Genomic DNA, 16,162 nt, shown 5'->3' on the forward strand with positions numbered 1-16,162 from the left:
TACAGGTTCTGGGGGTAGCAGAGGAATTTTAACAATACCTGGCCTATTATTATTATTTTTAGCCCAAGCCTTTCAATTTAGAAACCTTACAATCCCCAGTCTTTTACACTTTAACTCAGACTCTTGCAGCTTAGAGTCAGCTTAGAAATTTTACCTTTACAATATCAGAATTAAATTAATAAAAGGAAGAGGGTATAAAAGTCTTGATGGTGAAGTGTGGTCTCTGAGGGGGATAACTTGACATGTTTACATCACGGCAGTTATCACAGGTGTCTGGGACACAGGGAATGAAGATGGAAGAGTGATAGGAGATAAGTTCAATAGGCAGAGCAGACACCAAGTCATATGGAGACTTGAAGGCATTGTCACGAGCGAACTATGCCATCAATATAGACCAAACACATCTGTACCTTTCCACAATGTCAGAATCTATTGAATAGCAATAAATTCGCAAGGTACACTACTTTCATCAGTTACTAGTCTCTGAGTACTTCTGGGCCTCCTGGTAGTCATGAAATGGGCAGTAACAGGTTCTTTTTTTCCAGTATTAGTTATTAATATATATAACACATCAAATCACACGCAATGATTTATATAGGTTACAGAAAGACTAAAAGGTTTGAGGTGGCCACAGAGATCTAGAAGGCTGAAATGACAGCAAAGGCAGAGAGCAGGTACAAATGCAGGAGTCATGACTGATGATCAGATAAGATATGAACTAGCCCAAAAATTTTGTGAAGGGCACAGGGTTGTCAGAGAGCAGAACTTAGACTAGACCAGGTTCCAGAAGGCAAGGAGTTTCAAGGTCGGCCACATCAACAGGGAGATTGAGCTGAGCTAACATTGAGGCAGAATGTCAGAGGTTCAGAGTTCATTGTCTTGTGATGTATTCACCGGGTGGTCTAATGATGAGTTAGTGTGTGCCACTGCAACCAGTCTTGGGATGCTCCCCCTTTTATGTGTCTCAGGTGAGAGAGTTGCTTCATTCAGTGGTCTGTTGTGTTTGATAAGCTCACAGGCCTGGTTTTCTCATGAGTTTGATACAGTCAGGTGTCCAAGAACCTCTGAAGTCAGTAAGTTCCCAGGTGGTCATTTTTATTAGCCCAATTAACTTTTTAGCACAATTAATTTACCACTTTGTGCCTTATGGTTGTGTTCGATGGTGGTTGTTTACTTGTACAAACAAAGTGTAGAATAATTCTAACTCAGTGCTTATATTCAAAATCCAGTACTTATGGAAAACAATTGCTTTACAAAATGGTATAACTCAGGGTCAGGTATGGCCTGAAAGCTGATGTATTCATTATTGAGTAATTCAGAGCAGGTCAGAACTTACTCTCCAGAATCGTGATGAGTTTGAATTTAGTAGTGTAGGAATTTATTCAATGCGAGGGTGATATGATCTTAGTTTCAGTGTAAGAAGGGATGAAGTAGATTCAGGAAGATCAATTAGGAGCCTATTGTAGTAGAGAAGGGGAAAGGTAATGGTGATTTAAATAGGAAAATCATGGTCAAGATGATAAGCACTGGTGAGATTTGGGATATATATTTAAGGAATAAATGACAGTGTTTACTGATAAATTGAATGTAGACAGGAGTATGAACCCAAAGTAAAAAGAAACCAAGATGAATTTTAGTTTTGTGGCCTAAAAGCAGAGCAAATGGTGGTACATTTACATAGATGGAGGTCTGTGTGGGTGGGGAAGAATTTCAAACATTGTTTTGGACATATGAACTTTGAGGTATTTATTAGATTTATACATCTCAGGGCAGAAGTCATGACTGAAGATAAATAGTTAATAGTTTTAGTATATAGAAGATATGGAAATAAATGTGATCACTGAAACATGGTGATTAGAAAGCTAAAATAATCTGTGACTAAATCACAAAGTGATTCAGTTTTTACAGAATTAAAAGGAAGATGATGAGCTACAAAAAGACAAACAAAATAATAAAACAATAAGAATAACCTCGTTGGTGGTATAGTGGTGAGCATAGCTGCCTTCCAAGAATAACCAAACATTGAACTGTTATGTTATGAATTCAGGACACCCAAAAGACCACCAGAGACCAAGATCCATGTAAGCAGCAAAGAGCTAGATTGGTCCTAAGTGCACACAGCAACTGGTGATGATGAGAGGACCCGAGCCCAGGGTTTTCAGCAGTTTTATACACTCTTTTGGGGAAGACAGGGACTTCACATACATCATAGCATCTCTTAGCAAATCATCACACATTGCGGGAAAATCATAAAACAACTCTAAAACATGATTAGCACATTCACTGGCGGAAACAAGTTGGGTAATTAATGGTGATTGGTTAGTATAAGAGGGGGATTCATTTGAACTGATTGGTTTAAGCCACGAGGGGAGTATATGCTGAACTATATGGCTTCCCAACCTGTTATCAACCACCATAAACTACTGGGAGGGTCATCTGGCATCCCAGGTATTTTTCCTGTCTCATGCTGATTGGTGGTTGCTAGGGGGTTGCTACGGGTCCTCACCTAGACTGACTGAGTCAGGGACGCCTGGAGCAGCAGATCTCTCAGGTTATTTGTAGATAAACAACTCAGCAGGGTGGGTAAGTGCCTAGGAGTGTTCTGTGGGTCTTTCCAAGGACAAGGGTCATGCCCCCTTCCTTGGACAGGCTTTGCTCTGAGGTAGAGGCTGTTTTTTCAAAATGTGTCAAGTGATACAGATGAAAACCAGCAAAGTATGGTATTCTGCCATAGTCTGGCTAGGTACAAAATCACGAGCCACTCAAGCAAGAACAAACTTTACTTTTTGAAACAGCCGCCAATGCCCTGTACGCCCCCCAGGAAGAATCCCGATTGACCCACTCAGCCTTCTCCCGGAACCCCAGAGGAAGTTCCTCCCCGGGAATTCCCTTCTACTGTACTTCCCCAACCAATGGGAACTCTCCAGGAGTCCCATAGCAGGCCAAGGTGAAAAGCAGGAGTCCAATATCCATATGAATGCAAATCTTAACATAATCATATCATCTCAATGGCTAGCTGGCGTCACCTTTCAACCAAAAATGCCATGCATCATATTACTTGGCTGTGGCTCTTAGCATTATTCTAATGATCAAGCAAAGAAAAAGCTCATCAACAGTGGAAGATAATTTTAAATTAAGTAGTGATCATGTCACAACAGGACTATTCTGGTGACTTTGACATAGTAATTTCAATAGAGTAGTGAGGACAAAGTCTGTTGGAATAGATATAGAAGAGAATGGGGAAATAGGTTTTCACATAGCAGCATGGAGGGAAAACCTATAATGCAAAGAGTGAAAGAGTTAGAATCTAGATACCATAGTAAAGAGGGTTCTAGGCAACAAGCTGATTGCCTCCTATTCTGATATGAATCAATTGAAAAGGACTATGGGAGCACAATGCGAAGAAGTTGTATAGGAAATCATTTGGTGATACTATGGGGTACTTTTCAGGGGAGTCAACAAAGGATTAAGAGGTCACATCAACACTGAGTATCCCTAAATGTGCAGGTGTTAGCTAGGTGAGAAAAGGACAGAGCAAGTGATATCTGCTCCCTCAAATGTTGAAGTTTGAACATTAGAGAAGCACACCCAGGCAGGCATATAAAGCATGGTTATTTTAAAATGGGTAACATAGACTTCTCTCAGCAGGGAGAAGGGGGCCATAGCTGGTATCTTGGTATCCCCAGAAGGGAGGTGTTTTGCCCTTTTTATGTGTCCTAACCTTCCTTTGTTCTCCTGTCCTCTTTTCTCATCTTTCTCCTTCTGGCTTTTGTGACTAGGCCCAGGAATGCTTGGTGGGACAGCCAAAAGTTGGGAAATGGGTGGGCTGAAGGGGGTAGGGCAGGATGAAACAGCCCTGGACACATTAATTAACAACTTTATAGCTCCCTGTAGGGAGGGGCAATTCCTGGGACAGGTTACCTTAGCAGGGGCAGGTTCTTGATAAGGGTGGAGGAAGTGCTCTGAAGGAATTAACATTCTTATCCCCCAGGGGACAGTCTCCAACTTCCCAGGACTCATTAAAAATTGGCCTGACTAGATCTGACCTGACTCGATTTACCTATCTATACTGACTGCCTGTCTAATTCTGGCTTCAATATCAGTAAAAGAAACACCTTAGTGTAGTGGGCTGCCCCAGGATGGGAGTGTTGGGATGATGAAGTATTGGAAAAACACATTTCCATATGGATCAGGAGGTGAAGTTAGAGGATAAGACAATTAACTGTATTTATTTATATAGTTAAGGCAATAGGGAGATTTTTGATGGATTTTCAGCAGAGAATTAACATGTTGTAATTTTTCAAAGACTATTTTGACAATAATTTTGAGAATAAATTATATGTATAATATACCAGTCAAAGGAAGACAATTGATATGATTAATGTTAGTAACTAGAAAAATATGAGAATGAGGTAGGGAAGTGGTTGGTGGTAGAGACAGAAAGAAAAAAAAATCTATAAGGTATTTTTAGTCATCTCAGAAACAGTGATTCGTCTTTTTTCTTCTGTTTTTGGAGTGAATATTTTATTTTTTAATTTTAATTAATTAATTAATTTAAATTAGGTATATATGATAGCGAATGCATTTTGATTCATTGTGCACAATTACAGCACAACTTTACATTTCCATGGTTGTACTCCATGTAGTGTCACACTGTATGTGCAGTCATACATGTACCTAGGGTATTAATGTCCATCTCATTCCACCATCTGAATCTTTATTTTATAATTCTTCCCCCATCCCTGGCATTGTATTCCAAACCATACAAAGCAAATTTTTTATTTTTAGAGGAGTTAAATCCTTTCTGGTCTAATCATGCTGAATTTGTATATAACCCAATAACATTGATTTATAAGAAAACATAACTATGTTAGCTTTTTGCACTGTGACCAAAATACCTGGAAAAAAATCTAGAGGAGGAAAGATTTATTTTGGTTCAGTTTCAGAGGTTTCAGTTCAAGGTCAACTGTCAGTATTGCTTTGGGCCCAAGGTGAGTCAGAACATCTTAGCAGAGGAGTGGGGGAGAAAAGTTGTTTAGCTCTTGCAAGCCAGCAGAGAGAGACCAGGGAAGGGGCTGGGGTCTGGATACAGTCCCTCAAGGCACAATGCAGTGACCTTTTTTTTTTTTTTCCCTAACAATGCCCCACCTGCCTACAAATTTCATCTTCTTCCAGAAGTCTATTTGTAATAGTGGTCCCTTCACCTTCTGAATATATCCCTCATTGCTCTAAGGCTTATTATTATTATTATTTTTTAATGAAGTTTTCTTCTTTTTATTCCCCTCTCCCTCCCTAACAAGATTAAGGACACAGGGTTATCTTTTCTTCCCCTCCTTAATTGTCCTTGAACATACCCACTACAGGAGAGAGATTCCTGCTGAGGATTTGGGAAGTGAACACCTCCCAAATTAACAAGTGAATACTAACACACCATCAGGGTGCCCTGGGACCCCCTACCAGAAAACACCTGGAATGTAACCCTTGAAGAGTTCCTTTAAAACCCCCTGTCCCCCAGATAGGAGAATCACAGCCTTTGAGACAGGAGTCTCCTGTGATTCTTCTTTGCTAGCAAAACAATAAACCGTCTTTTTCCTTTTTCTCAAAAACTGTGTCCTCATTATTAAATTGGCATTAATTTGCATTGGGGACAGGGACCAAGCTTTCAGTTACATATTCAATTTATTAATCCATCAAATGGATTATTCCATTGATGAGGTTAGAGCACTGATGATCCAATAATTTCCCCAAAACTCCAAGATAATGCTGCATTGAATACCAGTCTTCAACACATGAGTTTTTGAGGGAAATTCCAGAACTAAACCACTACAACAAAATTACTTTCTCTAAAATCATTGCTACACTATTAAAAACATTTCCAGTACTTTTTTGAATAATAGCCTTGGACTTTTGCATTTGGCTATGAAAGTGGCACAAAACTGTAAATCACTTTTGGAAAAATATTATAAAAACATGTCATTGTATCTATCATTATAGGCAGACTAGGAAAAATGCAAAGGAACACAGTGCCATTGGTACCTAAAATAATAATAGTTGTAGCCAAAGGAAATATAATTTATTGACTCTTCAATGTTTTAAGTAGGGGGCTGGGGATGTGGCTCAAGCGGTAGCGAGCTTGCCTGGCATGCGTGCAGCCCGGGTTCAATCTTCAGCACCACATACAAAGATGTTGTGTCCGCCGAAAACTGAGAAATAAATATTAAAAAAAAAATTCTCTCTCTCTCTCTCTCTCTCTCTCTCTCTCTCTCTCTCATCTATCTCTTTAAAAAATAAATAAAATGGTATATGACTTTAAAAAAAGAATGTTTTAAGTAGTATGCCAGCTTCTTTATGTACATTGTACTCTATATTTTCACAAGAATGTTTTGGAAGCAATAGCACTACCGTTTCATACATAAGGTAATGGTACAGCATTTCAGAGAGTTTGAGGAATTTTTTTCAAATTCACACAGTACTTAAGAGTTGTAAGTTTGATTATATCCAGAAACAAGCTATAAGCACCTCATAGGAGAGTCAGCAAAAGTTTAAAGAGGTAACATCAACACTGACTGTCCATAGATATGTAGGTAAGAGGTAGGTGAGAGAAAGATATGCTGATAATACTAAGTGATATGAAAATCTTTTTTCAGATTAGTGTCTTTTAAAAAATGACAGAAGCCTTTATTGACTTCAGAGTAGGTTACATACTTGATTACTGTAGTAATTTTCCTAGCAACACCCAGACTGGCACCTCCCACTGAGGAACAGAGACTGGGTCTAAATTACCAGTATTCAAATCCCAGATCAGTTCTTTACTGTGTGATCTTGAACAAGACATTGAACCTCTTCTTTTTCCCCTTAAGCACCTTTCTTTCTATTTTTTAAAAAAAATATAATTATAAACACATAGCATATTAATTGTACAAATGTGTGGGTTTCACTGTGGCATTCAATATATACATGATGCTGTGATAATGTGCACTTTTCAACCTACTCTTTCTTTTTCTCTCTACTACTTCCTATGGTCCTGTGGTGCCTTCCTCTGCCTTCTCCTTCCCCATTTGTCCCTCTTCTAGTTTAAGGTCTTTTCTTTCTTTTTTCTTTTTTTTTTTTCGTAAGGTCCCACATATGAGAGAAAACATGATACTTGTGTACATGTAATACTTGTCATTCTTTCTGTGTTGGCTCTTTTCCTTAGCATGATGTCCTCATTCTTCTTTACGAATGAAATATATGTATGCATATGTACATTTCAGTTATCTGTTGATAGAAACTTGAATTGATTCTATATCTCAGCTCTTGTGAGTACTTCTGCAATAAATATGACTGCAGATCTCTTGTCTGTTTGCTGATTTCATTTTGTTCATATAAATACCCAAGAATGGTTTGGTTGATTATATGGGAGTTCCATTTTTAATTTTTTGAGGAACTTTCACACCATTTTTCATAGTGGCTGTATTGATTTATATTTTTACCAATAGTGTACTAGGGTTCCTTTTTCTCCACATATTTGCAAACATTTTTTATTAATAACCATCTTGATTGGAGTGAGATGAAATCTCAACATAATATTGATTTTCATTTCCCTGTTACCTAAAAATGCAGAGTGTTTTTTTTTTTATATAAATTTGTTGGTCATTTGTACTTAAGAAGTTTCTGTTCAGATCATTTACTCATTTCTGATTGAATTACTCATTTGTTAAAATTTTTTAGTTCTTGATAAGTTCTGAAAATTAATACTCTCTCAAACATATAGCTGTCAAAGAGTCTCTCCCATTCTGCATGTGGTCTCTACACTCTGTCAATTCTTTTCTTCACTGCATAGAAAGCTTTTTAATTTTATTGCCATCCCATTTGTCTTTCTCTTATTTCCTGAGCTACTGGAGTTCATTCAGGAAATCATTACTTGTGCCATTTTCTTTAAGTGTTTTCCTCTAGTAGTTTCAAAGTTTTAGGTCTTACCTTAAAATCCTTAATACATGGAGTTGATTTTTCACAGGGTGAAAAATGGTGTTGTAGTTTCAATCTTCTACACATGGATATTCAGTTTTCTCAGCACCATTTGTTGAGGTATAATCTCTTTTCCTTCTATACCTAATTTTTCAGGTATTTTCCCCCCATACTGTAGATTGAACGCAGGGCCTCATGAACATTAAGCAAGCACTCTAAACGAAGCTATATCTCCAGCTTATTCAGGGATTTTATCATGAATGAATGTTGAATTTTATTAAAGGCTTTTTTATACCTATTAAAGTGATCATATGATTTTTATCCTTGATTCTTTTTATATGCTGAATAACTATTATTGATTTGAGTATGTTTGATCGTCCTTGTATCCTTGCAATAAACTTACTCATGATATATGATCATTCTAATATGCTGTTGAATTGATTCCCAAGCCCTTTATAGAGAATTTTTGCATCTGCGTTCATGAACAATGCTCATCTATAGTTTTCTTTTTTGCTCTGTCCATATCAGGTTTTGGTACCATGGTAATATTGGCTTTGTAGAATGAGTTTTCAAGCCTTCTTTCACTTCTGTTTTTTTTTTTCCCAATACTTATTTTTTAGTTTTAGGTGGACACAATATATTTTATTTTTATGTGGTGCTAAGGATCGAACCCAGTGCTTCATGCATACTAGGTGAGCACTCTACCACTGAGCCACACCCCAACCCTCACTTCTGTTTTTATGCAATAATTTGAGGAATATTGGTGATAGTTCTTCTTTAAAACAGTGGTAAAATTCAGCAATAAATCCATCTGGTCCCGGAATTTTCCTTGTTGGGAAACATTTTATCACTCTATTAATTTCACTGCTTGTTATTGATCTATTTAGATGTTTTATATTTTCTTGTGGTTCAATCTTGGTAGGCATATAATGTCCAGAAATTTGCACATTTTTTTCTGGATTTTTCAATTTACTAACATATTTTTTCAAAATATTCCTGAATGATCCATGGATTTCAGTGATATCTCTTATATATCCCCTTTTTCATGTCTAATTTCATATATTTGGTTCTTATTTCTCTTTTCTTCTTCTTCTTCTTCTTCTTCTTCTTCTTTTCTCTTTCTCTCTCTCTCTCTCTCTCTCTCTCTCTATCTCTCTCTCTCTCTCTCTCTCTCTTTCATTAGTTTGGCTAATGGATGATCAATTTTGTTTATCTTTTCAAAGAGGCAACTTTTTATTTCAATGATCCTTTTTATTATTCTTTTAGTCTCTGTTATTTATTTCATCCCTGATCTTTATTGTTTTTTTTTTTTCAACAACTGATTTTAGGCTTATATTTTTTTCTTTTTTTCTAACACCTTGGAATGCATCATTAGGTTATTTAATTGAGAGGTCCCTCTTTCCCTCTCTCTTTTTAAAAGTGTAGGTCCATATAGCTATAAAATTTTCTCTTAGTACTGGTTTCACTTTATCCTATAGTTTCTGGTATGTTATGTCTCAATTTTAATTTGACTGTATTTTCTAACTTCTTCCTAATTTACCCAATAATTCACTGACTATCCAAAGTTAAACTACACTATTTATGTTATTTTGTTAATTATTTGACTGGATGATCTTTGGTAAGAGTGTGGAGTATTGAAGGACCTATCTCTTCCTTTATGTCCAGTAGTGTTTATATATTTAAAATCATTATAACTTTTTTGATTAAATATTCCTTTGATTAATATGTAGTGACCTTCTTTGTCTTTTCTAATCAATTTGGCTTAAAGTCTCATAAAATGTAAATATAGCTTATCTTGCTTGTTTTGGGATTACTTTTGCTTAGAATATAAATTTATATGCTTTCATTTCAGTCTGTGTATGTCTTTGTCAGCATGCTGAGTTTGCATGCAGCAAATTGTTAGGTCATGTTTTTAAATCCAATCAGCAAATGTGTGTCTTTTAATTGGAGAATTAAAACTACTTACATTCAGGCTAATTATTGAAAGATATGTACTTGTTCCTGTCATTTAGTTGTTTTCCTTCTGGTTTTGAGTTGCATTTTACTTTTCCTCTCCTATTCTTCTTAGAGATTTGATTGGTATTTGTATTAATAATATTTTGTATTCTTTCCTAATTCTCATATTCTTATCTATTTTTTTAGTGATATTTATTCTTTCCTGAACTTTCATGTTTGTATTTACTGTTCTTTCTCTTCTAGGTAAAGGATTCCCTTAAGGATCATTTGTAATGCTGGTAGAGTTATCATAATTTTTGTAGTTTATGTTTATCATGGAAGGTCTTTATTTCTACATCAATTTGGAAGGATAACTTTGTTGGGTATAGTAATCTAGGTTGGCAGTTGTTTTCTTTCAGAACTTGGAATACTTCATTCTATTCCCTTCTGATCTTTAGTGTTTCTATTGATAAATCTACTGTTACTCTGGTGGATTTGCCTTTAAACGTGACTGGGCACTTCTCTCTTGTAACTTTAAATATTCTTTTTTCTATAATGTACTTTAATTAATTGATCTATAATAGTTTGTAGAAAGGTTCTTTATGAATGAAATATATGTGTGTATATATACATTTCAGTTACATCTGTTGATGGGTACTTCTACTATAGATGTTTGCATCTTTCCCAAGACTTGAAAAATTTTCTGCTATTTTCCACTAAATAGGTTTTCTTTGCCAAGAGACTGTAACTCTTCTTCCGTAAATATTCTTAACATTCATATGCTTGACCTTTGAATGATGCCCAAGATGTATTTTCTGTTTATTCTTTCTTGTTTTTCTTTATTACTGTTGAATGTTATAAATCATCTGACTTATCTTCATGTCCTGATATTTTTTCTTCTAATGTAGTTCATTTGTGAGACTTTCATTAGAGTTTTCTGACTTATTAAGTTTTTCATTTTGAAGACTTCTATTGGTTATTTTTCATATTCTTATTGAATATCTCATTAATTCCCTTCATTAATTCATTAGTTATTTTTCATTTTTCTTTTGGAATTCATTGTTCTCCAAAAAATAATCATTGTGTGTGTGTGTGTGTGTGTGTGTGTGTATATATATATATATAGCATTTTATCTATTCTATTATCCTGGAAATCTGTTGCTATAAAATAGTGAATTTGTTTTTCCACATTTCTTGTGTTCTGCTGACATTTATACATCTATGGGAGTGATTATCTTTTCCACTTTTGTTTGAGAAGCTTCTTATTAAATGGTATTCTCTTATTAATTGATAGCTTGGAGTAGCAGTTTGTTGTATAGTATTGTGTTTGTTTACAATTGGATTTCATGGTGTAAATTCCCTGTGTCCTTTTCTGGCTATAATTAGTGAGTTTTGACACATATACTATTTTGGGTCTGAGGAACCAGTTACTCTTTAGGCCTCACAAGATTTGTGTTCCTCTGGTAACTTAGGTGTGGCATAGAGCCCAGATATGTAGGATGCACTCTCTGTGGTTACTCTTAAAATGAGAGTTGAAGTCTGTTTTAGAGGTTAGGGTTTCCATGGGCACTATTGAAATTGACTCTGTTACTTGAAAACAGTTCTGATATTTACTGTTCCAATTATAGTGAGTACCCTAAAACAGCTGGTAGCTTAGATTCCACCCTTTGCTTTAAGTAGAAGTTTATGCCAGGGTTTTATAGTGAATGAGTTGTAGCCAGAGCTGCTCTTAATTCTGCTCAGCTGGGCTGAGAGTATAACTCAGAGGCATAGCATCTACCCAATGTGCACAATACCCTGAGTTCTATGTTTAGCACCAGAAAGAGAGAGACAAAGGATGACAATAATAATAATAATAATAATAATAATAATAATAATAATATAGATAACTAAAATATTAAAAATTAGACAAAAAAAGGAAAAATAATAGAAATAAAAATAAAAAGGGAATGAAAAAAATAAGAAAGAAGAAAAGAGAATAACCCAACTAAAAATAAAAGTAGCCAGGTGTGGTGTTAACATACCTGTAATCTCAGTGGCTCAAGAGGCTGAGGCAGGAGATGGCAAGTTCAAAGCTAGCCTCAGCAATGTAGTGAGGTCCTAAGCAATTTAGTGAGACCCTGTCTCAAAATAAAAAATAAAAAAGTGGGACTGGGAATGTAGCTTAGTTGTTAAGTGTCCCGGAGTTCAATTCCCCACCCAGTACCTCTCCCCTCCAAAAAGGAATAAAAGTAAAATATAATAAAAGCAAGAAAAGTAATGAGATCCAAAAAGAAATAGTAATGAAATAATCAACAAAGGAACAAAAATTTCTTCTAGCTAAAGTGTTGGGAACACTTTTTTTTTTGGGTGGGTGGACTAGAAGGTGTGGTTTTCTAAGGTTGGAATCTGTCAGGTGTGTGGGGGTGGGGGTGGGGGTAAGGGCAGTGCATTGTAGCTGCTTTTCATTGTAGTTTCTGTCTGTCTTACCAGAGGAGTTGGGTGAAAGCAAGCTGTACCTCACCTTTATTGCTGAACAGCTTAAGGGAATGTTGACCATGCCAACATATATTCTCTCCGGAGGCTTTTAGGCTGCACACACAGGGCTGTTGCAAGTATTCTAGCCATAACAGATCCTTACAATGCCCCTGAAAAGAGCAGTTGAATCACTGAATTCTGTGTTTGAGAGGGTTTTGGGGAACTGAGGGATTTACTGGCTTTGATCCAGGTGTCTTCAGAACTGGCGCCTAGCAAAACAGTAACTGACTAATATCCCTTTATATCATAGAGAGCAGGATTACTGAACTAGGCCACTTCCACTCCCCTCCAGGTGGTAACCAGTGCTTCCTGTAGCATGCATTCAATGAGCTTGTGTTAGAAACACTTGCCCAAGGCATAGCTGTCTCTTCTGGCTGCTACATACTCACTTGGTGCAGTGGGGTGTCCCTGGCATCCTTGAGATGTGATTTTCCCTGGTTTCCTGATCCTTGTAGTGATTTAGTCCCTAACCACAGGTTTCTTCTGAGATGACTTCTGGATATGATAGTCTGATGCTTCCTCTAAAGCTAGCATGTTATTTAGATTCCAGGTCAGCTATTGATTAGAAATATTGTGGTTTTTGTTGTTGTTGTTTTTCCTGCCAAGTGCAGCCTTCTGAGTTGCACTCTGACTATTTCTCTTTCACCTTTACCATCCCATTCCCCTCACTAAAGTGCCAGGTTCCAGCTACGGTATTCCTCTTTTCTTGCTTTGTTTTTCTCCTTAGTCTCTGGAATCCACCAGGTTTCATTTTTATGAGCTCAGTTTCCAGTGCTCACTCACAGCCTCTCAGCTTTATAAGCAGTTACACACCTGTTGCTTTATTTTCATCCCATGCAGGAGCAAATTAGAGCTGGTTGTCTCTATTTTACATCCTGAAGAAGAGGACATTTAATCTCTTAATGACTATTTTTCCTGTTTTAGAATGAAAGCTTATTCAAATATCATTGGATATTGGGAGGTTTAAATGAATAAAATATGTAAAGTGTTTAGAAGAATGCCTAGCATATGGTAGGCTTTTTATAAATGCAGTGATCACACCATAATTATTACCATCATTGTCATTACTCTTCAGAGAATAGTGTTGCTCCTGAAAGGATGCATGTAGGAGTAAGAGCCAAAAAACTTCAAATAATACTACAAAAACCCATTGATTTAGAGATAAATAATTTTGTGGAAAATGTAGTCAATGAAGTTTTTAGTAAATATAATAAAATGGCATTCTGTTATTAATTGTGGCATAATTTTAGATATGCCATTGTAAGGTCATCCATTAATTCTAGATTTTAAGGTAATATTTAAGTACAGAAAAGCTTAATTTTTATTGTTCTTAGGAGTTTTTTTTTTAAAAAGTACAATTTGATTTTTGTTTATAAGTCTATTATCCATTTGAGATGTTATCTATGACCTTTGTTCTCATTTTAGTTCTTTCCATTAACATTAACTCCCTGTCTTACACTGCTTTACTTTTAGTGCCCTGTGGGGGAATTTTAACTAAACGTAAAGGGACTATTTTGTCTCCTGGATATCCTGAGCCTTATGATAACAATCTAAATTGTGTATGGAAGATCACAGTACCAGAGGGAGCTGGAATTCAAGTAAGGATATTTAATTGTTTTTTCCCTTTTGTTGTATATTGCAATTAATATGTTCAGAGATGATAGAATGGGTATTATTTCTAAAAGTTCAATAAGTGGTTTTGACTGACATGTCTGAATTTAATAGAAAGATATTTGTTATTAATACTTTTCACCTGTAAGAAACAGAAAGCCAATTCAAGGTGGGACAAGCTATAAATGATATTATCACACATGACATGAAACCTTGAGGTAAGATGATTCAAGGGTTGTTTATTTCAAATCTGTGTCATTCCTAACCCAGTTATTTCCCTCTCTCTGTTCTGTCATCCCTAGAATGTTGATTTCTATGTTTGATATTTTTTTTTTTACATGATCTTGAGATGACTTCAAAAGCTCTAGGCATAACAGCCTTATGTAGAGATGGCCAATAGCCAAAAGAGAATCTCTCATATGTATCTTTTCACTAGTTAAGAAAAAAATTTTAAGAAACCTACCAGCAGACTTTCCCTTTGCTCTTATTGAGAAAAATTGGAATCATAACCAATCCTAAAGCAGCTGGGAAATAATCAAAGATTTACTATTATTTGGCTCAACAAATAAATATTAAGTACCTGGAGTAGGCAAGGATCTCAGCCTCCTATGACATACACAACTCTCAATTAGTTGAACTCCTCTGGGTCTTTGTGACCAATGAAAAGGGATATCTTCTATAAGCAAATTACAGTATCTACCATGTGATTTTAATTGTTGATCATTTTTGGAGCAATTTAACCGGTTATTATATTTTATAAATACTACATTGTCTAGATTTCATAAAGATAGCTAGATTACTTCTGCAATTGATTTGTAAGGTTTTCTTGTGGAAACAAAAGACATATAACAGGGCAAAAGTAGCAAAGACACCATGCATTCAAGCTAAAATTAGGGTTCAGGGTATGGCTCAGATGTACAGTATTTGCTTAGCATATGCAAGACCGTGGGTTCAATCCTAGCACTAGTAAAAAAGTTAAATAAAACAAAACACCTTAGTTAGAAGTATGATTTTTCATTAAAAATTAATTATTTGAATTTATCTTTATAATTATTCAGAACATTATAAAATTAGTTGTTATATGTTAATAGTAAAACAGGCCAGTAAATCATCTTCAAAATATGAAATATTATATTTTCATAGTTTTAAGGACATCAAAAGAATATAATAGATATATGTTTACATTCTGGCTAGCTGTAATTTTATATTCATTTTGTAAAATTTGGAGTTGACTAGTAAATCCTATAAATGAACTTACAAGGATTTTTAATATTGTATATGTTCCAGGTTATAGAGAGGGTCTGAAATGAGACAGGTCTGAAATGAGACAGTATCTTTAGAACAAACTTTTGCAACCTCATTTGGTTATAAGCTTAGAAGAGATATTCTAGAGCATTTATATATTGATACCAGCTTCTTCGTTTCTATCTTACTTTAAAACGACCAAAAATTCTAGCATTTTTTCTCTCCTCTGCTCTATTTTTGGCACAGTGCAATGTGGCTCCAGCACCCAGTGCTATCATGGAGCCATTCTCAGAGTGAACACCTGTATATGACTAAATCCATTGCTTTGCATTTCTCATCTTGATTGCTCTGTCATCAGCTCACTCTCCTGCTGATTCTCTCCTCACACCTAAAGCGCTTTTTCCTCCTTAGCTCCTATAATATCAAATTTTTCTTGGCTTTTGTTCCATTCTTTTTTCTGTATCTCTTGTTTCTACATCTCTTACATGGTCTCCTTTTCCAATTGAGCCCAAAATTCAAATAGTGTTTGTAAATTCTGTGCCTTTTGTTCATCTCAGCTTATATGATGCTATTAGCTTTTTCTGTAATTCCAGTTTCAGCTAATGTTCTTACAAGGTTAATGTTGCCCAGAACCTGAATCACAATAGATTATCAGAATTTTTTTTTTTTAAAAAGGACTGAATAAATGATGATTTTCAGACCAATATATCTAACCTCTATCTCTCACCTAAGTTGCACAAAATATATCTCAACATCCACTGGATATCTTAAGCTAGACTTCTAGCTGACATCTCAAATTCAATCTATCTAAAAATAATGTCTTGACTTTTTCTTAAATTGTAGATTTTATAAATTGTTCTCTGTCAGAATGACACCCTCGGTCATTCAGTTGTAAAAACCAGAAATC

The 16,162-nt window shown here is 35.6% G+C and overlaps 1 protein-coding gene across 5 annotated transcripts in view; it reads left to right on the forward strand.

The window, feature by feature from the left end:
• Positions 1-16,162, forward strand: part of Csmd3 (CUB and Sushi multiple domains 3) — a 1,083,924-nt gene that overhangs the window by 936,808 nt on the left and 130,954 nt on the right. For all 5 annotated transcript variants that reach the window (XM_005316223.4, XM_078016771.1, XM_040293722.2 and 2 more), the window contains one exon: positions 13,873-13,997. In XM_005316223.4, coding sequence (XP_005316280.1) covers positions 13,873-13,997 — 125 coding nt within the window. The remainder of the gene's footprint in view (positions 1-13,872; positions 13,998-16,162) is intronic.

This window comes from Ictidomys tridecemlineatus, chromosome 7, assembly GCF_052094955.1.
Source record: "Ictidomys tridecemlineatus isolate mIctTri1 chromosome 7, mIctTri1.hap1, whole genome shotgun sequence".
NCBI classification, from domain to species: domain Eukaryota; kingdom Metazoa; phylum Chordata; class Mammalia; order Rodentia; family Sciuridae; genus Ictidomys; species Ictidomys tridecemlineatus.